Source organism: Triturus cristatus, chromosome 4_1, assembly GCF_964204655.1.
Source record: "Triturus cristatus chromosome 4_1, aTriCri1.1, whole genome shotgun sequence".
Classification (NCBI taxonomy): domain Eukaryota; kingdom Metazoa; phylum Chordata; class Amphibia; order Caudata; family Salamandridae; genus Triturus; species Triturus cristatus.
This window is the reverse complement of record NC_140585.1, coordinates 524,328,978-524,354,691: the sequence shown is the minus strand read 5'-3', so window position 1 is coordinate 524,354,691 and position 25,714 is coordinate 524,328,978. Positions and strand designations below refer to the sequence as shown.

Here is a 25,714-nt window from a genome sequence, read left to right as displayed (position 1 = left end):
GTCCCCTGTTTGCTAGCAGCTAATACATCCAAATTGAGCTGTTTTAACAAGTAAATCTGTGATGCTTGAATATGGGTTTCTTAAAGACAAACTAGATCCAATTTCAAAGTTCTTAGCAACCCTGCTACATTCGCTCTCTTCGCTTGATTATTCAAGCCACACACATTAATTGAGGCAATCTTACATGGCATTACAGGAGGTCGTTGAAATTCTTACATCTGATCAACCAAATATTAAGCATAAGCGTAAGCATGATCATAAGCATCAAAAAAGAATTAGCAAATCTGTGCATAAAAATGTGCATTATTAAACCAAACAAAACACAAAATGTTACCCCTGTTGGGCCCCCCAGTGACCCCCCCGTCCAAATGCCCTCCCCACCCTCCCCACCCTTCCCTTGACCCCCACCCCCACCCTCCCTACATAGGCAAATAGGTCAGTCAGACCTATATGTAGCCGGTTTCGGGCTGCTAGAGTCGCTAGAGTCACACCCCTCTCCCTCCTTCATCACAAACACTATGTTTCAATCTTCAATCATCTAGCGCCCCCCCCTGTTCTACCGCAAAGATTTCTGTCCCCCAACATAGTAGTAAAGAACCTTCCCTCCCTGCGCCTCTTATTTCTCAAGATGGCCGCGGACGGGCTGGGCTGAGCAGTCGCTGTTCATACCTCTCCCAGTGGTAGTAATCTAGTGCCCTGAGACATGTACTGGTGACGGTAACACTTCCCCCGAATGGCTTTGATCAGTTTCTGGCACACAAATCTACTGGCGCTGACTCAATACTCAACTAAAGTGTTGAAATTACCTGTGACTCTTGAGCGGACTTGGCTGAAGGTAGCTCTTGAGAGGGCTTGGATAACCTGGGAGAACTCGCTGGAAACCCTGAGAATCCTGACACTGCGCTGCAATAGACCTCACAAGATGCCCCCGCGTCCTGTCAAGATGGACAAAATGAAGGAGAAACACAAGGAGAATCGACAGCTCGAGAAAACTCCTTTGGAGGAACTAGCTAAGGAGACGCCGCTGACTTCAAGGGATCTAGGAACGATTCGGAAGACAGCGGCAACACAAAGGCCTAAGAAGGCTGAGTCACGGAGGGGAGAAAAATCTGTCGCAAACACTTCCACGGGCTCAGCCAGCCGGGCAGATGGAGCCGCCGAAGCGCCGAGCTCAAGATCAACACAGCAGGAGGATGGAGTCGAGAAGAAGTCGGGACAAGGAAGGGGTGAGGAAAAAAGCAGAGCGACCCCCCTCAGGCAACCTACTTTGTCAGAAGTCTTCTCCATACAATCCGCTGTAAGCCGTAGCGAAACCGGCAGAGAGGAAACCAGCGGCAGCCTCAGCCTCAGTGTCCTCGAGGACGCGGGAAGCGCGTCAAACACAGACGCCCGGGTTGCTCAGCAACAGTTGCACCAGCAGTCTAGCAACAATGCTGGAATCCCGAAGCAGCCATCACCGCAATCGGGTTCGCTACTGACATCCGAGGACACTGAGCGCACTGAGGAGCCCCAGGCAAGCAAAACTAACTCACTTGTGAAACAGGGAGCAAACGCAGAGATGATGGAGGCAAATTTGCTGCTTGAGGCGGAGCTATGGGCCCCTAAGGCCCTCGAATCGGTACAAAAGACTTAGGGACTCGGGCCCGCAGCTACAGTTGATAAATATATCAACCCAGTGGGGGAGACAGGACGGCTTGGGTACAGTGAGCCGGTGTTGACTGAGAAGAGCAGTATTGGCGAGTCAGATGGGGAGAATTTTTTTTCTCTAAACGAAGACTCGGACTCTCTCTCTTTGCAGCATAGTGAGGCGAGCATAGAGGAGAGTACAGAGGGAGAAGAGGAGATGGTGAGATCAGGGGAGGATGAGCTGACGGACTCTAGCTCGACAGGGGGCGACGGCAACGATTTATGTACAGGAAACGACTCAACTTTAAGAAAAAGGCAGATTAAATCAAAACCAAGCAGCCAACAGGCTGGGCTCATGGGAAGCACTGAGAGAGGATTAGCATGGGATTACCTGGGAACTTCCCAAACATATCAGGAGGAGGAACTTGCCGGTACACCGAGTCAGAGCATACCCTCCAGCATCTTGCTTAATACGCTTAAGCAGATGCAGGCGGAAGCTAGGGTTGCAAATCGGAAAGCAAGACAAGATGCAAAAAAAATACAAGTCTCACTTAGAAAAACAAATAAGCTCTACGAAGATCTGGTCGGCAGAGTGGCGGAGGTGGAGGAGCGCACGATTAAACTAGAAGATGACATTGGAAATTGGCAGACCTCTAGAATGGAGCAAGTAAAAGTCGCAGAAGACTTGCAATGGAAGCTGGAGGATTTAGAAAACCGCCAGAGGCAGAATAATGTTCGAATTTTGGGTGTGGCGGAGGGGATTGAAGGACAGGATATAAGGCGCTTCGTTGTTAATTTACTAAGAGGGGCTTTCCCAGAGTCTCAGTGGCAGTGGGATAGGGAGATTCAGAGAGTGCACAGGTTTCCTTTTACGTTAAAAGGGGGCTCCGAGGCAGAGGGGGGTAGGAAGGCCGCCTTTCCGCGAGCGATCTTAGTCTATTTTGGCAATTACCTTATTAGACAGGAAATCATTGAGAAAGCTAGACCTACAAATAAGAGATCATTTGAAGGCACCTCCTTTTTTGCAAGACCGGACTTCTGCCATGTTACCGTTGAACGGAGGTGGAGGATGAGGCAGTTGATCCCAAAATTTCAGGAGTTAGGCTCAGAGGCTTACTTAATGTTTCCTGCAAAATTGAAAATAATCACTCAGGGAAGAGTTAAGATGTTCTTTTCTGAGATTAAAGCTCAGCAGTATTTAGATGATGCAGTTGGATCATTTTGGGAGAAAATAGAATGGGAGATATCAAAAAGTTTCCAGGGTTTGCCAAGGTGTTTTATGAAATGTCTATGGTGAATGGAGTAGTTTTGAGAGGTACTAGATTTGTTCCTTCTACTAATATACATGATCGCTTAGTGAGTATAGCTCATGAAGGGCATCAAGGGATAAGCAAGGCAATGGAAAGGCTTATGGGTACGTATTGGTGGCTGGGAAAAGACATAATGATAGACAAATGGATGAGACATTGTGGTGAGTGTAACATGAGTGATAAAACCATGAAAGTGAGAAATGTTTCTATGACTTGCAGAGATATTCCAAATGAAGTTTGGGAGGTGATTGGTCTTGACATCGTTCGGCCAATAAGTACAATAGGAGTTAACAAATATTTAATTGTTGCCATAGACATTCTGTCCAAATGGCCAGAAGTTTCTGTGGAATCTGAGATTAATGCTTTTTCTGTACTAAAGTTTCTTTCCGAAGTATTTAGTAAAGAAGGAATTCCTGCAAGGAGTCTTACGGACAAAGGGGTGCAATTAATCTACAGGGAAATGGAACAATTATTGTATGAAGGAGGAATAAAACACAAAGTGTTCTCTCTACCATTGCAAGAGTAATGGAATGGCAGAAAGGTTTAACAGGATGTTAAAAGAGACTATTTAAATTGCCAAATCCAGTGGTCAGGATCAGGTGCAAACAGTGAAAAAAGGGTGGAGGAATGTAGATTCACTCCTCATTCGGTCACGGTGTAAGTCCACTCTTCCTGTTTAGAAAATAGATTCCTAACATCCTCATGAACCCACCTTGAGTCAATCATTACGAAAACAAATATGGATAGTGAGTGTAATCAGGGAGGAGTGACATTAAAGGAAAGAGAAGAACAAATACTTATGCAAAGGAAGAAAAATTATGATCTCCTGAAAGATGTCAAACCTAAAATAGTCAAGGTGGGGGACTAGGGCAAAATTAAATTACCAAGAAAGGGGTATGGTGTTTCACATTTCAGTGCTCCTGATCGGGTAACGGAAAAGCACGCTCTCCCCGGTGCTCCTTTGAGAAGATCTTCACAGAGTCTTATTTTGAGTGCTTTTATGCTGTGGTCTTGCACATTGAGTATGTGCTCCACTCATGTAAAGTAAAGCTAGTGTAATCACATTGATATTGCCAAATAGCTTTTGAAATGGAAATATAGAAGTGTAGGTACTCGCTAACATATTTGCTGGTATTCCTATTTTCAAATGGAAAAAGTGCAGGCAGTCAGTTTCTGACCGCACCTGCCCATTTAAAGCACTGCTATGACACGTTATCCAGATTCATGCACATTCTCCTACTCCTTCTGTTCCGTCAGTATTTGTATATCTTATTTCTGTGCTGGATAGGGGAAGACAGCAGCCAAGCTGCGGTGAGTATTGTTTGCAAAAGAGAACTTGCAGATGCGGTTTCTCTGTGAGGAAGACAGTCTGCTGTGGTCTTTTTCGTTTTGAAACAGCTGAACTTCCAGATGTTCTGCTTCATTCAGGACTTTTGTTTGTGTTAAGTAGTATCCGAGTTCATTTCATACTATTTTTCTTTTCCAACAGCAGAAACGGTGGGCCTGATTCACAAAATGAATGGCAATCAGCACCCACAGTTCAAGGGCTTTGCATTGGTCCAGAATTATGCCTTTCTGGAGTTCACAAACCCTTCCAGAAGTACACCTATTCAGTTCCGACAGTCAAATGTTTCCAGGCGTAAATCTGGGAATAATTTGTGAATTCATGTTTGCGACATTCAGTCATTTTCATCTCTGTAACATGCTGAATAATTATGCATGGGCAATGCCATTCCTTTGTTCAATGGCACCATTTTTTTTTGTTCTCCATATAAAACATTTTTAAACATTTTAAAACCCCTTCCCTACAACATTCTAATTTTAGAGGTGTACCCTTTCCCTTCCCACTCTGGAAAGGAATTACTCCTGATTTGGCAGGAATAAGTCTTTGCTTTTTTCCACGATGGGAGAGAGGAATTTGAGAATACCCATAGAAAGTGTTGTTGATGTGATGTAATGGAACTGATGACATCAGTAGAACGTGGAATGTTGAAGTTAGAATGTGAGGAATGACAGTTGGAGAAAATAATTGCTTGGAAGACCTGGACTGCTTGGTCGCATAATAAAAGAGGTTATATAACTTCTATTTGTGTATCATCTTACTACACAGAATTCGTGATGAGTTGTGGCCAAGACTTATTCACAAACCAGCGTATGCCCAGCCGGTGTTTCTCAGCAAACCTCTTTGATTTTGGCAAGGAACTTTGAAGGAGTGTCTTTCTAAATGTGCGGCTGAAGAGATTGTGAAGGCTGGTGTCCCGTTGAGAAGACTCTTTGTAGCGGTGGCTCCTTCCCATGATTGGGAGAGGAGCTGTAGGGGAGCTGTGAGGCTAGTGCACTTCATGAAGCACTGTGCACGCACATTCTGTGTGTCCTCCCTCCAGAAACCGCTGCCTGGAGCTATCGGAAGATGCTTGCTCAGGGGGCCCATAGATTGAAGTGTTTTGGAGTGGGGAGCACGGAAGAGTTTTGGTGCTGTGACGGGCCGTTATCTTCGGGGCACGATGTTCCTTGTGTGCGTCTGTACTGTCTCGTGCTGTGGCAGGGAACAACAGTGGGTGCACACGCTGTGCTTTGAACGGCATCAAGCTTCATATTGGAAGTAGTGGGAGCAACAGGGGCACAGTGAGTAGAAGCATACAAAGCAGTTATCAGTATTCGGTGCGGAGAACACTCGGTGATTCGCGTACCTTAAAGCATAACTAACTACCTTAAGCATTCAATGCGAAGAACATGCAATGATTGCGGTGATTTGCACACCTTATAGCTAAATATTTTAAGCTATTAATGTTAATACTTTTAATGTTAAATTTTGTAACAATATTTAAGTACAGATCACCAGCGATAAACGGATATGGTCGCACATAAGTCATGATAAACTGCATAATTGAAAGGAACATTGGTACCTGAAGAGAAGTAGTGAATGAAGTCCCACTCCGCTTTGAACATGGATTATATTATGGTAAACCCTCCTAAATATTTGTGTGCAGTCCAAGTGAACCTCCTATACCATGGCTACAGTGGCAGAAGTTTTATTTAAACTACATAGCGACTATTGATTTCGAGGACAAACTGCAATCTGAATGAAAAATAAAGTTTATTACTACATTCATTGGGTCCTGGAAGATAAGGACTTTATGGACAACGTCATATGGAAATAATGGTGGGCGATGGTAATGTGTTTATTAAAGCCATGACACAATTGGGCAAGTATTTTTCTCCCAAAGTGTGTAAAGGAGTCACTAGATAAAACTTCTTTCACAGAAGACAACAAAAGGAAGAAACTAAAGACAAATAGGTCATAACATTAAAGAAACTTATAATTAGATTGCAGATTTGGAGGTTTACTTAAAGGATGGATAAGAGATCAAGTAGTAATGCATGAGCATGGTTCAACAACACAGGAAAGGATGTGAAATAATGGTGATTCAGAGTTAAAAGATATAATGTCTATAGTACATAAGGAAGAAATGTCAAGAAGGTGTGCTAAAGCGATAAAGAAAACTACTAAGTCTGAGGTAGTAGCAAAAGTTACCCTTGACAAAACTGGAAACAAATCCTCTAAATAAACAAGCATTGGCATAGCCAATATCTCTCGCCTTTGGGACCGTATAAGTGTTTACCCATGCAGCAGTTGATGCTGTTGCACCAAGAATATTGTGCTGCATAACTAAATACTTGTAAGGTCTCAAAGCCGAGACCTATTGGCTATGCCAATGATTGTCTTTAAGGTTGCTTCATATGTGCAGAGCAAAAACTAGCCAACGCGTTTCGTCCATACACAAATGGACTTCTTCAAGGCAGAAAAGAAGTTGAGAAATCTATTGTGTAATCCACTCGTGCAACAAGTTAGTTTCACCAGTCGATCCAGGTACAAGCCTTCCTAGAACATTCCATCAAAATGTTTAGGATTAATGACATTTCCTCCATCTCTTCGTCTAAAGTCCATGCGTCACATATGTTTCAAACGGATGCAAGAATTAGGGCAGGTCAGCCCATCATCGAACACTACAATTGGGGTCAAGTAGGAAACGGAGAAATGCCACAAGACTAACCGCCAGAATATAATGCAGCAACTTCATAACCGCCACAACACAGGCACGCCCCTGCCACCCTGACCACCACAAAGTCTGTCTTTCTGACTAAGCGCTATAACAATACATACAATGCATGCATGTGATAATTACATTTTGAGGTCCAATCTCTGGAAGACCTATTGAGGTCCAATCTCTGGAAGACCTAGTGCATGTTTCTGGTCATAGAGCATGTGTATAGCACCACAGAGTGGTCACATCGCTTATATACACCAAAGTCGTACATATGTACTTCAGATCTATTCCATAGGTCCTACTATATACGCACAGATATAAACAGTGAAAATAAAAGTAAGGGCAACAATCTTTGATAAAAAATTATATGTGATGGAACACTCCCAAAATGACTTATAGGGCCCTTGTCTCAGACTTGCGATGTAATTGTGGTTACACTGATGAATTGGTCTTGCAAGCCTCGCAAAACAAACAGAATTGCCTCTAGGCGCTTTGGGTAATGTTCAGAAAATGTATTCTTTAACTCTCAGCAAGAAATTCGAAAAAACATACCATCCAAACTGCCATGAATCAAATCTAAAAAATAAGAAACCTCAAATTCTGCTCTTGCGACACCTGCCCCCCCGCCCCCTTACAGGCCTTGGGTGCCTTTAAATACTCTTGCCTTTCTTTCTGTTTACCCACTGCTTGGTTGCCCCTTCACTATGTTTGATCCAGGGGCGCAACTAGAGGCAAATTTCTGGGGGGGGAGGGGGGGGGCGCCTAAGAAAAAATTCGGGGGGGCTGACTCTTCCAGTAGAGTGGAGATGCAAGGGCTCTAGAAGGGGTAAAAAAAAAGAACAAAGCCTCATTTACAAGCAAATGGTCTTTTAAAGACCGGTGAAGTACTCTGGTGCGGCTGTGTGTGTGCCCGGGAAGCTGTCTCAGCCCGGGCTTCCCCACACGATGGGGGGGGGGGGGTACTAAAGCCGTTTGATCCCAATGGGCATTGCACGCCTGGTTTGATCCTTTGCAAACTGCTCACCGTAAAGCTTCGAGAAGCCTTCCGGGCAGGGGGCAGAATTACACAAAACTATGCTGGAGGGGAGGGTGTGTGTTCAGTGCCAGCTGGGGGCATTCAAGCCAAGCCCTCGCCGTCTGTGCCAGCTTCCACAACTACTTGCCAGAAAGGCACAGCCCCACATTGGCAGGGGTCATGAGAGCAGAGACGGTGACCCCATTCAACGATCTGTCTTTCTGCCCCAGACAGTGCCAAGAAGGTGTTTTGTTAAAATAGGTTTGCGGTCTGTGCAGCAAAGTGAATAAACATATAGAATGCATGGGAAGAGACATGCACTGGCGGAAAGGAGTGGGGGGGAGGAGAGAAAAGATTTATAATGCTCAAAAGCAAACATAACCCCCTCTGGGCGCTTCTGTGCTCAACAGAATAATTGATGATTTACCTAGAACTAAAACAGGGGTAGGCGGATTGTTTCCACAAGTGCATATTCTGGCAGCCCAGGGAGAAAAAGCAACCGGAGAGAAGCTGCTCTGCCCAACATCACACGGTGCTGACAGTTGGGGAAGCCGGGATTAAAAGTCAAGTTTCCTAGTTCCAATGCATGGAATGTAGGCGGCACATCACTTATCTAGAAGTCTCATAAAGAGCAAAGCTGTTTTCGTTAAACAGTGGTAAAACAGCAAGACCTAAAACAATGAGCTGTCTGCTTGTGTGTCCCCTCTGTCCTAAATCACATTTGCTGCTGTTGAAGGCGGAACTGCTTGGGGCGTGAGCACCTCATTTGACGCCGTTGCCCAGCAGATTAAAGAGAATTTGGCTGTAAAGTATTGAGTGTCGGATTTTCGGTTGCAACTGAGAAGCTGACATTTGACTGGGTCTATGTAGAGGAACTCCATCTCCCAACATGCAACTGAAAAGCACATGAAAGACAGATGAAACCCGGATTGGTTGCCAAACTAATACCGAAAAGAGAAAGTGCACAACCGATATCGGTGAATAGTAAGTGCTTGCGAGTTATCTACCACGATCGTGGCCTACTGCCAGATGGTGATCTGCAAAAATGCAGACTCTGACCTCTGAAATACTGAATCCCTGCCGTTTTGGCAAAATTAAGTATATAGTGTGTCTGGCGTTGCAAAGCGCTAAATTTCGAAATCTAAAAAGAAATGATATTAATGATCAAAAAGAGCTGATGATACGTGTTATTTCCACATGCCCCAAGGCTTTCGCTTTCCCAAGTCTTTGCTAAAAAGTTTCCTTCGTTGCGGAGCTTGACGTGTTCCATGCTACAAAAGTTATGTATTTAAACGTGCTTCATTGTGCATGCCCGAACATTAGGGAACGAGTGAAAAGAAAGAAGGACTCTGCGTGATGCCGATCTTTGTACAGTGTTAGTCAACTGTGGAAAAAAAGTTGAGAAATACAGCGGTCAGAAAATGGGTTACAAGTACCGTGTATGTTGGATGTTTTGTAGGGTGACCAGATTCTCAAAACAAGCACTGGTAAAGCTAAAAGGTCTCGTTATGGCTTTTGGACCTGTGCAGCGGAGCTCAAGTTTATAGAAAAAAAATCTTCGAAGTTAGCGCCGTGTCATTTTGTAGGTGCACGCACCATGCATGCGCGCGCCTACAAAAAGGCACCGCTGTTTTTTTCACATTTAATTATCATTCTGATTTGGATAGGTAACTAAAAAGAAATTGTGCAATAGCGTTTTTAAGCAGCTGATTGGGCTGAAGCAACACGAGGGAAGGTGGTGGGGGTAACACCAACGGAGAGTGGAGGGGCTGCATTGGGGGAACGCAATGGAGGGAAGCAACTGGGAAACAGAGCCACACTGGGTGCAGGAGTAAAGAACTCTGTACATGATGGAGACAGCTTAAACAAGTGATCGCGATCACGATCAAACATCAAAGCGGCCGCGAAAGTGAAAGTAATCGGGGTAAAGCGCGGCGCTACGCCTGCACACATGCACTGTAGCTCTAGGCTGGCCTGGTAGCACTTTTTGAAGCCCTCTCAATAAGTCTCGCCAGACCAGCGCATGCGCTGGGTCAGGCGAGACCTAAAAAGGGGGACAAATCTTGGGTAATTAATGAAAAGTGAAAATGTTACAGATGTGACAGTACATCCCACTTAGCAAATACTAAAATCTGGCTTGCACTAAATAGTAAAATGTGTTGATCGAAGGTACTGGTATGGAGGGTACTAGTCCGTCTAGTAAAGAGGAAAGTGAGAGCGTCTTGAATGTTGGAGAAAAATTCGTACTAAGTATCTCAGATGAAAACAGTAGAAACAAACCTAATTGTTTCATGTATTGGGAGGTGTAGGTTTACAAATATTCGGGTTCTTCCCAAACTATTATAAATGAAAAAACTATAGAAGAATAATTTTGAAAAGAAAATAGGATTGGTTCCGGAGAATCCTGATATTGCACCAGAAAGTTACACAGGTAAGATTATTGACATGGTCGGATACAGGAGATTGATTTCGAGTTTCAAGAATAGGAAGACTTGTGGTAAATTATATGTAGCAAGGAAGCATCCTTTGGTTGGTTGGATCGAAAGAATTTACATATAATATTAGACTGTAATAGTAAAGAATAAGTTTTAATTGTGGATTAAGAAGTAGTGATGGGAAAGGCAATATTGAAGAATTTTCGCAATGTGTTTAATAGAAAAATTGGAAGGTTGAAACATTTTGAGCACAAAATCATTCTCAAAGACAAAGCTATTCCTAAAGCCCACAAAGCAATGAATGTACTAATGGCAGTAAGGTATGAAGTCAATGAAAAGTTAACACAATTAGTTGATGCTGGAATCATAGATCTGGTAGAAGCAGCGGAGTAGTTAGCCTGATTAGTGATTGCACGGAAAACAAATGGTAAAATGAGACTGTGCTTTAATCTAAGCGATCTAAGTGATAACATTGATGTAGATAGGTTCCCTTTACCCATGATCAGTGAAATGCTGACTTTGACAAAGGGTATAGAAGTATTTTCCACCCTGGATCTATCTGACGTCTACCACCAAATACCTCTTCACAAAAAGAGCAAGGAATACACAGCTTTCTTACTTATGTAGGGTGCTTCCAGTTTTAAAGAATGCCATTTGGCTTAGTGGCACCAATGTTCCAACACCTTGTTTGGGAAAATTAAAGGGATTTTATTTTCCTAAGATGACATACTAGTTATGGGAAGAGAAAAAGAGGACCATGACAAGAAACTAGAAAAAGTACTGAAAGTTTTAGAAATGCAAGGCCTTACAGTTGATTATACCAAATGTAAATTTTCTAAGAAACATGTAACTTACTTTATGAGGTTAGCGGATGTGTAGTCAAACCTAAGAAAGGTTCTTTACTAGCTACTAAAGAGGCTCCATATCCACAGAATAACGAGGACTTGAGGTCATTTTGGGTTAATGGATTTTTTTCGAAATTTGTAGGGAATGTTTCCATGAAAACTTTCCTAGTGAGGAAAGTACTAAAAGCAAATGTAAAGTTTCTGTGGGACAATGAATGTAAACAAGAACTTGATAATATCCAGGAGGCAATTTGTTCTGCCCATGCTCCACAGGGTTCGATCCCCAGTGTACTAGCATAGTGACTATAGATTCCAAAACAAAGGTCTGGGAGCAGTTTTATCTCAAAGAAATAGTGCATTATTGTGTTTGCTCCATGAGCATTATTACCTTCAGAAGCGAACTGTGCAGTGGTAGAGAGAGAATCACTAATCTGTGTATGGACTTTAGAACATTTTTGCCAGTTTGTGTGGAAAAAAGATGTGCTTGTTAGAGATGTGACCGTAAACAGTTATGGAAAACTTTGACCTCTGTGTGAATGTCAAGAGTATCATCTAGGTTAGCCTGGTTATGTATGTGCTTATTAGACTTCATGTATGGGAAAAAATGCTGTAGTATCTAGAATGTCCACTATATTACTAGAAAATCAGCAGGATTTGTTGGAAAGTGGAGAACATTGCGTGGGTGGTTGAAACAGGGGAACACTCATTAGATCTTGAGGATTGGCATGCAGAGCGTGAAATAGATCTACATTTTTTTTTTAAATGATTGACTTTGTGAAGGAGGGATGGCCCAAAAAAAGTGATATGGGAGAACTCAAAGCATTCTGGGAGGTACGTTCTGAACTGGCAATTGTGGGAGGACTTTTTAGTTAGAGGGGAAAATAGAATCCCTCCTTCACCTTTGAGGGGAAAATATTTCTGTGTGCCATGAGGGGCACCTAGGTATAATAAAAACTAAATCCACAATGAAAAGTTTATATTGATGCCCAGGTATTGATTTCAAGGCAGAAAGGGATGTCAGAGAATGTCATGTCAGCTGATAAATCTTTGTAGACATTGAGACCTCCTATTAACAATACATTTAAGTGCCTGAAAGTCCCCTGGGAAAAAGTGACAGTTGAAATTATGGGGCCAATTGGGAATGCTCAAAAATATATTGTGGTATTGAAGAATGTATTTTTTAGGTAGCCTTACATCAAAATTAACAAATAAATACAGATACAACACTAGGGTCCCTAGACAAGGTTTTCCAGAATGAATGGATACCCATAATTCTTCTGCGTGACAAGGGAGTACAATTTGTCTTGGAGAAAGCTAAGGAATATTGTTTTTAAAAGGGGGTTTGCCACAGAGAGCATATATTTGCAATCCAATTGGAAATGGAATGGTAGATTGTTTTAATGGAGTACTCAAGGGGGCCATTCAGTTAGCAATAAGAAACAATTATTGTTTGGTAACACAAATGTGTCAAACTCCTTGGTTATATAGATCAACTGAAGTGGCATTCCCCATTTGAAATAATGAGAGGAAGGAAACCTAGATCAAAATGTAACCTAGATGGTTACCCCTCCTACGAGTGTGACCTTGTCTTTGGGAAAGATCAGAGAAAAAAATACTACGACCGGAAATATGGGGTCATGGTTATAGTTAGTCTTTCTTGTGGATGTGAGTTGCACTCCTCGTTATTGACTATACAACAATTTTCTAAATTCTTAACTTATGGTGCTACACTGTAACATATGCTGTCAGACCTACATAGACAAACATCAATGAATAAATCAAGCAATTAAACTTGAATGTAGTGTGCACTGTACATTGTAATATATCACAACATTAAACAAATGTCATAAATCTCATTATGCTGATTATCATTATTTATTTTTTAAATGTTCTTAATTATGCTTAATGTAATTCATTTGCATTCATGAATATACATTCTGTTAATGCCACATTTTTTAACACATTCTTCTTTATGTGCACATAATTTATACAAAAGAGTGAGGCCAAAGATTTACGAGCTGGCAAGAGAAGTCACTCATGTTCTATAAAAGAACCCTCACTCACCAACCTAGTTGGTGACATGCTTCATCATAGGGTTCCCACCAGAGAGGCTGAGTGCCCCTCTGGTGTGCTACAATGCCTGGTTACAGCAGAGCTGGTTTTTTCGTGAGTGTGAAAAAGTGAAGGTGCAAAAACGTTTTTGTTTAAAATTACGTTTATGCTCCCTATAGCTCTCAATCAGGTCCTTCCTAGATGTTATCGAACGGGATTCTTCTGCATTATTCCACAAGTTGCCCCTTCCCATGGCCACAAAGGTGTTCTTGTTGAAAGCCAACCATGATAATTTGCTCGGACCATGTAAGCTCAACACCCCACTCAGCTCTTCCCTATATGCTGCCAATTCTGGGGTACTCCACAGTCGTCTCCAGAATAAAAGAGGTCTTAGACCGGCTTCGTCTGCAATTGGTCTAATCCCAAAGTCCATGCGAAGCGGTGTAAGCGGAGAGCTTGAGGGAAGGCCCACTAGTTGCCTAGCGGTGACTGCCACTGGGTAAAATAATTTCAATAAATGTATGTGGGTGACAGGATTTATCATCCGAGCGCTTAAACTCAGCTCACCAGTTCCCCAACCGGTAGTCAGTCCATAAGGACATAATAATATTGGATCCAAGGAAAAGAAAAGTTTCACTTGAAGAAGAAATCTGCCCACTTCCATTCTATGGATATTATTTTATTCCATTTAAGCATCTGGCTAAAAGATGATTTCAATATTGTTCGTTCAGAAAGTCATTAATAATTAAAACGGCTGACATGTTTCGTGACATCGTAATTTCCTCGGAGCTGTTAATTGATAAAAAAACATCTTTAAAAACACACATCAAAAAGGCACTGTAACAGCTTACAGCCAAAAAACTATTTCATGATTTCAGTAATCAAACTAAATGATCTTACTGCAGTGATGTCATTTGAGATGTCATCAGTGATGTCACTGACCATGTCATGAGTGATGTAAGATGTGAGGTCATAAGCAGTGCATTGCGGTGGCGCGAGTTTTATAGTTAGCTCAGCTAGCTACAAATGCTAAATTTCTCTGGTTTTGTACGAGTGAAATGTCAGCCTCACTATAACGCCCTTGTAACCTTTGTTTTTTTCAGTGAATTTCTAGGGTTCTTCAATTACTAAATCCTAACTATAACGTCTCTGTAACCTTTCATTTTTTGGTAGGGCTGGATGAAAGAAACCTTTGCAGAACTGATGTTGCTTTTCCTCAAGCTGTTTTGGTGTAATCTAATATATGCCAAAGACAGAAATGGAAGTGGTCAAATCAATTCTGTCCACAAATTGACAAAGCCAGGAAACATGTTAATAAAACTGTTTCTGCATTCCTCAGAGACCATCTCAATGGCTGTAATTATAATAACAGTCTGCGTTTTGACATACATGGAATTTATATAAAGGATGGAGTGCACTTTACAGATGAAGGCAACAGGGTGTTTCTAAGTAACCTGAAACTCTGCATCCGTTCTTATGTATAGCAGCCATATACACACAACCAATAGAACGGCTCTTGTCAGAGCCACCCTAGTACCTGGTATATTGCAAAACTTTTTCTAAAGTTTTTTTTTTTTTTTTTGTGGATCTTCAGGACGATGTCGTGATCCCCTCGGACACATTACGAAAACAAAAGCAGACATTGAATGACCACCGACACATCCAAAAATATGTTTAAAAAAATCCATTCTGAACATTACCCTACATATATTACTATATACATACTTCTTTGAAAACCTGTTTAAACTCGTGTTTTTGTACTAAGTTTCTTTAAAATCCATCTTTAAGTCCTATTTTCCATTTTCGGGGTTATTCGGTGACATCGTTAATCCCGACAATCGTACCTTTTCCATAAAATCTAAATAACATATATCCAAAGATATTACAGTATTTTACACACTAGGGATTTCTTACAGTATTCTCAAAAGTCATGTTTTTGTAGAGAGTTTCTATAAAAACCATCCCTAAAAACGATTTTATCTTTTTGCAGTGACTCCGGAGATTAGGATGATGTCGGTAATTGCGATATCCGAGGACATGTCACATGACAAGTGGAAAACAAAAGCAGACATTCAATGGCCACCAGCACATCCAAAAATAATCCATTCTGAACATTGCACTACACATATTACTGTATACATACTTCTTTCAAAGCATGCTTAAACTCATATTTTTGTATGACGTTTCTTTAAAAACCATCTTTCAGACCAATTTTCCGTTTTCACGGTTTTTCGGGAAGCCGCAACATTGCTGTTTACCACGACGGTCGCACAGTTTCCAAAAAGTGAAAACACATATATGCACACATATTACAGTATGTTACACACTAGGGGTTTATTACTGTACATGTCTAACTCATGTTTTTCTAGTTTATTTCTAGAGCAACCATCTCTAAAACCTATTTTCCGTTTTTGCGGCGAGGCCGGAGATTGCGATGATGTTGGTCATCGAGAACCCTGCGGTTACGTCGCAAAAGAGGAAAGCAAAAGCAGGAATTCATTAGCCACCACCACCACATAAAAAAATTATAACTATATAATTAATTCTAACCATCGCAGTAGATAACTCACTATATAAACTCTAAAAACATTTATCAAAATCTCAATATCTCTATAACCATGCATATTAATGAGTCACTGATATTTTTTTATATTTCCACCAGTATTCACGACAACACTGATAGTCGGGACATCACCACGATGATACACGTGGGACCACGCTGGCTGTCACGGCGTAGTCGCAAATATTGTGCCCAATTAAAGAAATCAAGTTTGGACACAACTTGTGTCACTAACACCCCTATTTCTCAAATATGGGGTCAGAGTACCTCTACTCTGACCCCTTATGTTGGCTTTTTCAGAAATGTTCAGAACGGGCAACCATTCCCAATAGATAAGGAGTCCGCAACTTTCTGTTCAGGTTATGTCCAGCCAATCAGAGCATTCCCGTTGGCGCTTGTATTCGCGAGTTATCACCGGTAAATATCCGCAGCCAGAGATATCACTATAATTTTCTTTTTACATTTCGCAAAGAGAACTGAAGAGATTTACACCAAATAAGCAAAAGGCACTGCCTTGTACCAACATCTACCTCCCTGCCAAATTTGGTGTAAGTCCGTTCAGCGGTTCAGGCAGTAAATGTGGCTAAAGATTCCTATGGGAATTAACATTACTAATGCATCCTTATTTCGCGCCCCAAATTTTTGGTTCCCACTGCACGGATCACCCCTAAACCTTCCATGACAACCAGAACCTACCTTGACACTTTTTTGGCAAAATTTCATGAAGACTGGTCAGACAACGCCAAAGTTATAGGAAAGTCAAAAAATGCTTTTCCTATGGAAACATGGCCTAACTAGAACTATATATATATATATATATATATATATCTCAGAAAGTTTTTATCCACTGCATGAAGACGCACTCCACAACAAGATCATTCTACTGAGTTCTTTATTGAGGCAAACCGGCACTGGCATCCAGATAGTGAGTTGCCTAACACGTTTCAGAGCTGCCTCGATCCTTGATCACAGGCTGTTGGTGCACCTGCGCAGAAACAAAAGACTCTCTTGTTACTTCAAATGTATTGCCCTCTGGTGGACCTTTCTAGTAAGTTGTATTGTTGGTGCAGGCTGGGACCTGTAGTGTCCTTTGTACAATTCTCGCCCTTCAGTAGGTTCTGCGCCGTGACACACTCTTTCTAAATTCGAAATACCCTCCAGTGGGTTTCCAGGTAACCAGAGCCAGTTAATTTTATTAAGACCAGCTGTCCCGCATGACGGGTTTCGACACTTGTGTCGGTTTGCCTCAATAAAGAATTCAGTGGAATGACCTGGCTGTGGAGTGCGTCTTTATGCAGTTGATAAAAACTTTTTGATTATCTATCTATCTATCTATCTATCTATCTATCTATCTATCTATCTATCTATCTATCTATCTATCTATCTATCTATCTATCTATCTACTTCTCAAGTTTAGGTGGAAAGCAGCTCCTGTATAGAGCACTCTCAACACCAGCGACACTTTAAATTTGCTCACCTCAAATGTCTGCTTTTCTATCCAAGTCTTTAAGCGTAGGATTAGCACAGTGTCATCCACACCGGGATAGAAAGGGACAAAGTCTTTTTGCCATTTCTACAGCAAAGTCTTTAAGCATAGGATTAGCACAGTGCTATCCATGCCAAACTGTAACAAGCATTTGCAATGCAATAGGTCTTGCATTTGCTAAATTTTAACCCCTTCAGCGCGGCGCGGATTACCGTGCTGTGCTGAAGGTTCTATTGCGCAGGCGGGGCCATGACGGAGCGGTTCCGTCATACGCACAGCGCAACCGATGCGCATGACGGAACCGCTCCGTCATGCGCATCGAAGGGGTTAAGCTATTGGCATTGCAAACAACAATGCCTTTTATTTATCTTTTTTTAAAACCAACAGATAGATAAAAGGTTTGTCATTTTACAATGCCAGTAGCTCAAATACTCGCAAATGCGAGACCTATTGCATTGCAAATGCTTGTTCAAAGTGGGCCTCTAAACGGGTCTCTAACGGGCTCTGTTGTGTGCCCTGGCGGACCGTTTCTTTCCGGACTGCGGTGACAGCAGGCACATGGATGTGCACTGCTCAATTCTCACTAGTGGAGAAGTTATGGCATGAGTTCATGCATGGTGAGGTTGTAGGGGAAGGGAAATTCTTTAAAGAGAGTCATTTTCTCTCTGAATTTCCCTTGTCTTTTTGAAACTCGGGAGCAGCAGCATTGTTGTGGTGTCACCAGGGCTTTTAGTGGGAGCTTTTTCAATATTATATACAAGCCATGATTGCTGCTTATTTATCTAATGAAAGTAACAACCATTGACAAAGCCAATAGTTCTGACTTGTAGGTATGATGTTACTTGTTGTATCGTATATCTGGATGCAATGATAAACAGCAAAATACAAGTCGGGCAGCACACTATGCTAAGCACAGATTTTTAGCTGAAGTGTTTTAAGCCACGCCCTTAATTACATAGGCCACGCCCCTTTGAGAAACCCCCAAATTTTTTCATCCCACTTAAAGCCCTGAGTATACATGTGAGTGCGAGCTGAGAGTTCCCTGTAGGAAAGGAGTACGTTAATGAGCGTGAGCATATCCTGTAGGAGAGGAGTACGTTAATGAGCGTGAGCATATCCTGTAGGAAAGGACAAACTGCATGTGCTACTGTTGCGTACAGGATACTGAGCGTGGGCAGTAAATATGTTGTGGGAGAAACCACAACGAGCTGACATGGGAAACATCACTTTGTTAAATCTGCGCATATAAACAGCGCGGGGACGTTATAAACAAAGAGGGGAGAAAGTGGCGTAACGGCCATAGTTGGAACCGGATTTGAGCCTCGGCAACATCCTGCGTTTTTGGGCAAATCAGTCACTTCATCTCCCTGCGCCTACCAATAAAATAACTTGCCCTTGTGTAATGTAACTGTTAATAATTTAAAGCGCTTCAATACCTTTAGCATCGAGTTCGCGCTATAAAAACAGCAAACATAAATAAACCAGGTTTTGTTGTCGTAGAGACGCAGAACTAATTCTGTCATTGATTGTTTATTAGGTTTGTACTTTATTGATATTTCCAAACATTTAACTAGTATTCAAGTATTCATACATCACATTCTCTCATTGATAACATTGGGCATTAGGCAGACTTCAGAATGAAGAAATGTTCCGAGTAGTATCTCTAGAACTGTAACTGCATTGATATTTGTAATGTCTACCTGCAAATTAAAATGTACTGATATAAAATGACCATCTTTTAAGGAAATATATTTAACGTATTTTACATTTATTGCAGATTGTCTCTTCAAAGTATGTCCTATGAGCAGATATTCGGCACAAAAGCAGTTCTGGAAAGCGAAGCAAGCAAAACAAGGAAATAATACTGAAGCAGCACTACTTAAAAAACTTCAGGTAAAAGAAAATGTCTCCTTTATTTAATAGCAATTAATTGACTTCAGGAGAGCAGCAGCAAATTATTTGATTTCTTAAGTACCCTGAACAATGCTAAAAGGTATTTTCAGAGCCCTATCAATCTTTTAAATTGTCCAGCCCTGCCCTCTCTTATTATCCTGAGTGAACCAAGAGAAAAGGTTCAGGAGAGGTAGATCACAAGCTCCTCTTTGTCTAAGAGCCTGCTTCAATCCTTAGATCACCTGTGTTGCACTTGTTATCAGTAATATCAAAATGAGACATTGATGGCTTTGTTGTTAGAAATTGAGTTTTCCTAGAGCGCGTGAGTGTGCCACAATGCATTATTCTACCCCCATGTGCTTGAGGCTAGTGTAACTCCGAATGTGGTTTGTGACGTCTGCCTGACAAAGTAGTAGTTATACCGTAGAAAAAGTAGAAATCAATGGTGTAAGGAAACAAAATTGCAACATTCTGTACCTGGCATGAATTATTTAACACAGACATTACATTGCATTGTCAACATTATCAGAAGCTGTAGATTATTCTCTTCTATTATTTATGGTATTGATGTGCGATCTTTTGATGAAAAACAGTCTAAAACAGTGGTGTGCATGGTTAGTTCCAGAGGCCTGGGTGGCATGACATATGTTCATGATATCCACGATTATTCAAGTGACTGTATGACAATCTATCTGTCATGGCATGTTGGACACCCCTGATTACGAAATAAATTCACTGCTGTATTTTATGTTTATAATGCTACCCCTTCATGGTGTTACTTTTGTTTCTGATTGTTATTAATCAGGTGATAAACTTATGTCATTATTTGACGAGCCTCATTTAAGAGGTTGACGCACCTTAAGTAAAGGGTAGCTGTCATGAACAACATTTGGGTTGTGTTGGAACTGACATTCTTTTGTGTGGTGTACGCCGCGTTTTTTTCCTCAACTCTTTTGTGCTGCTTATAGAATTATGTGCTGTTTACCGCTGCTAAGTAGTGAAAAAGTACCTGAGCTCCCCCTTTTAACATTATGAAATTGGCATACCCTTAAATGGCACATACTAAGACCCTAGTATGGGGTGTAAATTGTACCCTAGTATGGGGTGTAAATTGTACCCAGGGTCTGAAAGTTAAATGGGCTACAGCACCCATTGAGCTGCCCACTGCAGATCAGTGCAAAATGACTGCAGGGCTCCAATTTGTAACCTGGCTGTGCAATTTCAGTACTGCAAATTCTACCTGTCACGGTAACCCCCTCTCCCCCCCATTGATATGCCTTAACCTTTCTCTTTAATGTTGTCACGCCTAACTAGCCCTTGCTGCACATAAGGCAGGATGCATAGTATTTAAAAGCAGGCCATGTAAAACTTTAGTGTTAACATGTCATGCATGGTTGGTTGTTCTTAAGGAAAGCTTCGGGATATTATATTAAATATAATAATGTTCTCTCTAGCTAGGAAACCGTTACAAAATTCATTTGTTTAAATATTTAAGCCCAAGTCACTGTTAAAAACAGATTTGGAAAATCACTTTTGGAAAAGATACTGTTAAAAGGTTACCTTTTGATACCAGTGATGTGTAATGTGTGGGGTGCCCAGAGCTGCAGGGGCCGGATTTCTAACCCTCTGATGCAAGTACATAGTTTAGTGCATCAACAATCATTTAGGAAGCCAGTTGGACTGTAGCTCTGATGACTGAGCAAACTTATGCAGGCATTATAGAGCTACAGTAGCAATCCTAACAATCTTTCCTTTATGAATAACACACTCAAAATAGCTTGAAGAAACTAGGACGTGAAGTTTAAATTATTTTGAAACCCTCAGTCTAGTGAATAAAATATGTATAGTAACCACACAATGTGAAAATAAAAGTAGTTAGGCATATAAAGACCAGCACAAACAAGATAAATGTTTCTAACATGGTGAGTTTCTGACATCCTAACACCCTAATACTATTCCTAAATTCTATGCCAAATCTCAGCTACATCATAAAATAGCAAAATCTGCCATGCGAGTTTCATAGGATGGATTGTACAGCATACCTTTGACTAACTCGCAACAAGTATTCTGTATCAGACCTCTACCACAGAGACAGGATTTGTGCTCTAGGTGAAGGACATCTTTAGCACTGCTTCTGGAATCGAATATTCAACTGGAAGCAAGGGGCACTGAAATCTGCCGTGACCTCTGGTGATAGCTCTGGCATGAAGATCTCTCCAAATCATTCAAGGCCTGGGTTTAATACCATTTGACCACTGTTTTTATTTTGTAGTTTAAAAATTAAACAGGATTTGGAGACACTAAGCCTACTGTCAGAATTAACTAACATTGCACAAAATACGACCGCTTGATCCAAATGTTGACATTAAGCATCCATCTTTGTAAAGAATACGCGTACACGGTACTGGGCGATATTGTAATGGATGCATCTCTTAACCTAATCAAGAAATATGTCAGCCTACAGAATTGTTGGGCATGAAGCCATCAATATTTTTGCTTAGGCTCTAAGAACTTTACACTTTTCAATATTAAAGATCGAGTTGCTGTAAGCAAGCACGGTATGAAAACGGACTAACAGAAGTAGCACTGTTACGGTGTTCACGACACCAGAGGCCCATTTGCATTTTGTTCAACTGTCACCTGAAAGCTGAACAGATGCCTTGCTGAGGTGGGAACTTGCTCCCAGAGCTGAGACAAAAGGCCTTGGTGTGGTGAGGCATTCTGTTACCTTTGTTAGCATGAACATGTGAGTTGTGCTCAGGAACTTAATGAACTTCAAAGAGTCCTATCATGTCACAGGATAATGTTGCTGACACCTGGGCAGGGCCATTCTTGGTTCTCCCGGTCATTCAGGCAACAATTCCATTGGGATCAGGACTGCCCCTAGAACTAGCTAAGAGTGACCAAAGAGGAGGGGTTGCTCATGTACCTGGTTACACCTCTAGGGTGGGCACAGGAGCTCTGCATAGCGTAAGAACAGTTCTGCCATCTCGGTTTTTGGTAGGGCAAGGTACTCTGGGATATTTGCAGCAAGGCACACAGGCAATATGTGCACTTCTTCAATAGTGGGTAAGGTCACCCCTGGGAAGTTTTACCCTATTGTTTAGGTAGTTGTCAGGAGTTTTGCCCATCCACAGGCTAGTGCCAGGCATAAAGCTGGCAACCCCTGTATCCTCTTCAGAACACTTTCTTAACCTGTGGAAGAACGGGAGAGGACTGGACCTGCTGTCTGTGACCTGAGAAGAGACCTAAAGAGTAGACCTGCTCTTCCTCTTGTACACAGGGCGAAGAAGTGGACTATTAGTGTCATAAAATTGACCTTCTGTTGAAGCTACAGGAACACCACAAGTTACAGGAGGCTTTTTCTGCAACTTCCCAGCTGGCCAGGTCCAACTGTACCTGATTTGGACCCTGCTTATGGCCTCTAGTGGAGTGATTCTTGACCTTCAGTGCTGTCCCTGAGGTCTTGAATCTTTGGCTGATCTCAAAGTGTACTCCTCCTAAATTCTCCTGAAACCTGAGACATAGAAATGTTTTGGCTTCAGTGACACCGGAGGACAGGGATTAACCTGTCAATCCAATTGAATAAAAGTGTGTTGCAGCTGGGCCAAAGAGTCAAGTTGCTCCTGCCCAAAGCTTTTCCGCAGCAACAAATCTGATGCAGCTGGACCTTGTGAAGAGTGTATCCAGTCTCGCACAGCCCTCTTCAACTACAGCCTGCAGCCTTGCTCTCCTGGAAGCAGAAAAGTGACTAAGTCTTGAGGTAGACCTCTTCAGGTCCTCCTCCTGCAGCGGCTATCCAGTGACGTGGAGCTCTTTTTGGCCACAGCTTGCTGCCTTGCCCTACTGAGGATTGTTGAATTCCATTCCAGAGACTAAGTCTAAAGGTGACAATTTCACTGGGTCACACCTGGTTTCTGTATCCGAACGCACTTCATTGTGGTCTGCCTCAATTTGTGCCTAGAGACCAGCTACGTGCAACCAATTGACTGCCGTTGGTACTTACTGCTTTTTGGCACTATTTTTTTCATGTAAAATTTTAACATTTGTAACTTTGATTTCACTTTTTGGATTTTTGTCTTTTTGGTGTCATTTTATTGGTTAAAATTGACGTGCTATCAAAATTGGTGTGGGATTTTTTTTGTGTTGTATTTTGACTTTATTATTGTTTTTGGGACTGCATAAATGCTTTACACATTCCCTCTAAGTAAAGCCTATCTGCTCTGTGCCAAGCTACCAAGGGGTTGGGCTTAGGTCAGTTAAGCGATTCTTAAGTGTTCCCTCAAACAAGTGTTGTGCTTATTATTTGAGATGGGTATTTATCCTCCCTCAACTAGTACCCTAATTTCTTACAGGTTGGCAGAGGATTGATGGAAGATATTTGTGTTGTGTGGATTTTTAGCGTTGATCAAAGCAAAATGGGTTGATAATGAAATTATTTTGATATTTTTCTTAATATTTCTACAAATTTAAATGTTTAAACCACTCTTCACACATTTTGAGCAAAGATTATAGTACAACAGACAGTTTCTAAAGTATTTAATTCTCTATTGTAAAATATACTTAAGCTAACAAAATATTGTAATGTATGCCAGCATACATTTTGCATGCCATACAAAGGAAACAGAAGTGCAATTAAAGCATGCTGGAGTTGGTAAGGCATAGTTCTTGGTTCCATATATGTATTACACACATGTTAATTCCACATGAGCCTGAGAAAGTGGGTGTGCTTAGGAGAGTCCTAAGAAATTTGCCGAAGAAAAATATTCAAATGATTGGTTACACCCACAAAGAAGTAAATCCCATGCCAGTTTTGGCCATACAGAAAAGGGAAAAGCAGTATTGTTCTGAGTTAGTCCTATTTCTGTTCGTTCTTCTACTTCTATTGATGTGTGCTAGACATTACCCCCCTACTCTTTGAAATCTGTCAAGCTACTACCAAAACGTTCATAGTTTTGACTTCTATAGGAAAGTTAAACAAGGTGAGCACAGATGAAATAATTACCAACCTCCTGATTACTTGCTTTGTTTTTGTTCGATCTCTCACATACCCAGCTGGCATTTCATCAGCTGCTACGGTGAAGCAGCAGCGCTTTTTCTTTTTGCCTTGGTCCCGAGGGTAGTTACCTAACAGTGACTTTTATTTAATGTACATTCAAAATGAGTACATGTGCTTGGGACCCCATAGTCTGATCTGTAAAAGTGGCGTTTATTACTCCTTCAGATTTCTTCCTGTGCCTTTAATTTACTATTCTGATAATAAACACTAGAGCAGGAGCCCTGAGAGGGTATTTTGTAGGAATCCGACGATCCTCTGTACTACAGCTGATTACGATGCTCTGAAATACGAGTCTTAGATAAAGGTCTCCCTCTGTCATTAACATTTGAGCCCTCCTTTACTTTAACCATGTTAATGGTCTATTCTTGCCTGAATTATCCCATGCTGAGTACGCATATCAGACCTCTTTATTTAGTTGTGGCTTTATGTCAGCTTTCAGCACTTGTGTCCCTGCAGAAAGTGACAGAAAAAAAACCATTTTAGATTTCTTTTGTCCGCCATGCACGAACGATTCCTGGACATCTTTGCCTCTTCAAATGCCTTTTTGCATCTTTAGAAGACTTGAAATTGTAAGGTGTGTCTCCAACTTTCTTTTTGTTTGCAGTGGTAACTTTTTAAACCCATATCTTTTAATTGTTATTTGACCACAAAAATCTGCAAAATATTTTTGTTTAGTTGTTTTTTTCCAGTTGTATTTTTCTTTAAGTTGGTTTTTGCTCCTCAAGTGCACAGGCAGCTTATTTTAGGTACTGCACCGGTACAGTGATGGCCAGTGATAATGGTGGAAAGTGGATTGCCATCCAGCAGAAGAGGGATAGGTTGTATTAAACCTCCCCAAACAAGGACGCTGTATTCTTCCAGTACCCTACTTTTTTGCCTTACTGTTTGAATAATTTTCCCTCAAGAATACTTTCTGAGGGAATTTCGTAATTGAAGTTTCTTCTTCAGTGGGCAGTTTCATGATACCTGATGGTAATCCTTTCCATCCTCTCCCTTTCAGGTGGATTGAAAGATTCCTATATTGCAAATGATAAAAAGAAAGGTGAACACGAACTAAAGTACATGTGCGTCCATCCTCCATTTTAGCTTGGGACCCTTGCCCAGCTGATTTAAAGCTTGCCAAGCCGAACATGGCTCAAATAAAAGCTCTTTTATCTGTACTTGATCTGCATTTGATTATCAAATGTAGACCAGCACGTTCCTTAAAACCTCATGCCTTGAGCAGAGCTCACTGAATTCCTCTTTCATCTAAGCTCTAGGCATTTTGCAGCCCATGCAACTGCATTCCGGTACAAATGGTTCTAGGAAGTCATACTGGATTTGTACTTTGTCTGAATTCGATTACTGCCTAGCTGTTGGCAAGTTCATCCCTTTGCTGTAGTCA

General features: G+C 41.5%; 1 protein-coding gene across 4 annotated transcripts in view; it reads left to right on the top strand.

The window, feature by feature from the left end:
- The window catches only part of ITPR2 (inositol 1,4,5-trisphosphate receptor type 2), a 1,506,646-nt gene that overhangs the window by 332,077 nt on the left and 1,148,855 nt on the right, over nucleotides 1–25,714 (top strand). For all 4 annotated transcript variants that reach the window (XM_085652787.1, XM_085652785.1, XM_085652786.1 and 1 more), the window contains exon 3: nucleotides 19,156–19,271. In XM_085652787.1, coding sequence (XP_085508913.1) covers nucleotides 19,156–19,271 — 116 coding nt within the window. The remainder of the gene's footprint in view (nucleotides 1–19,155; nucleotides 19,272–25,714) is intronic.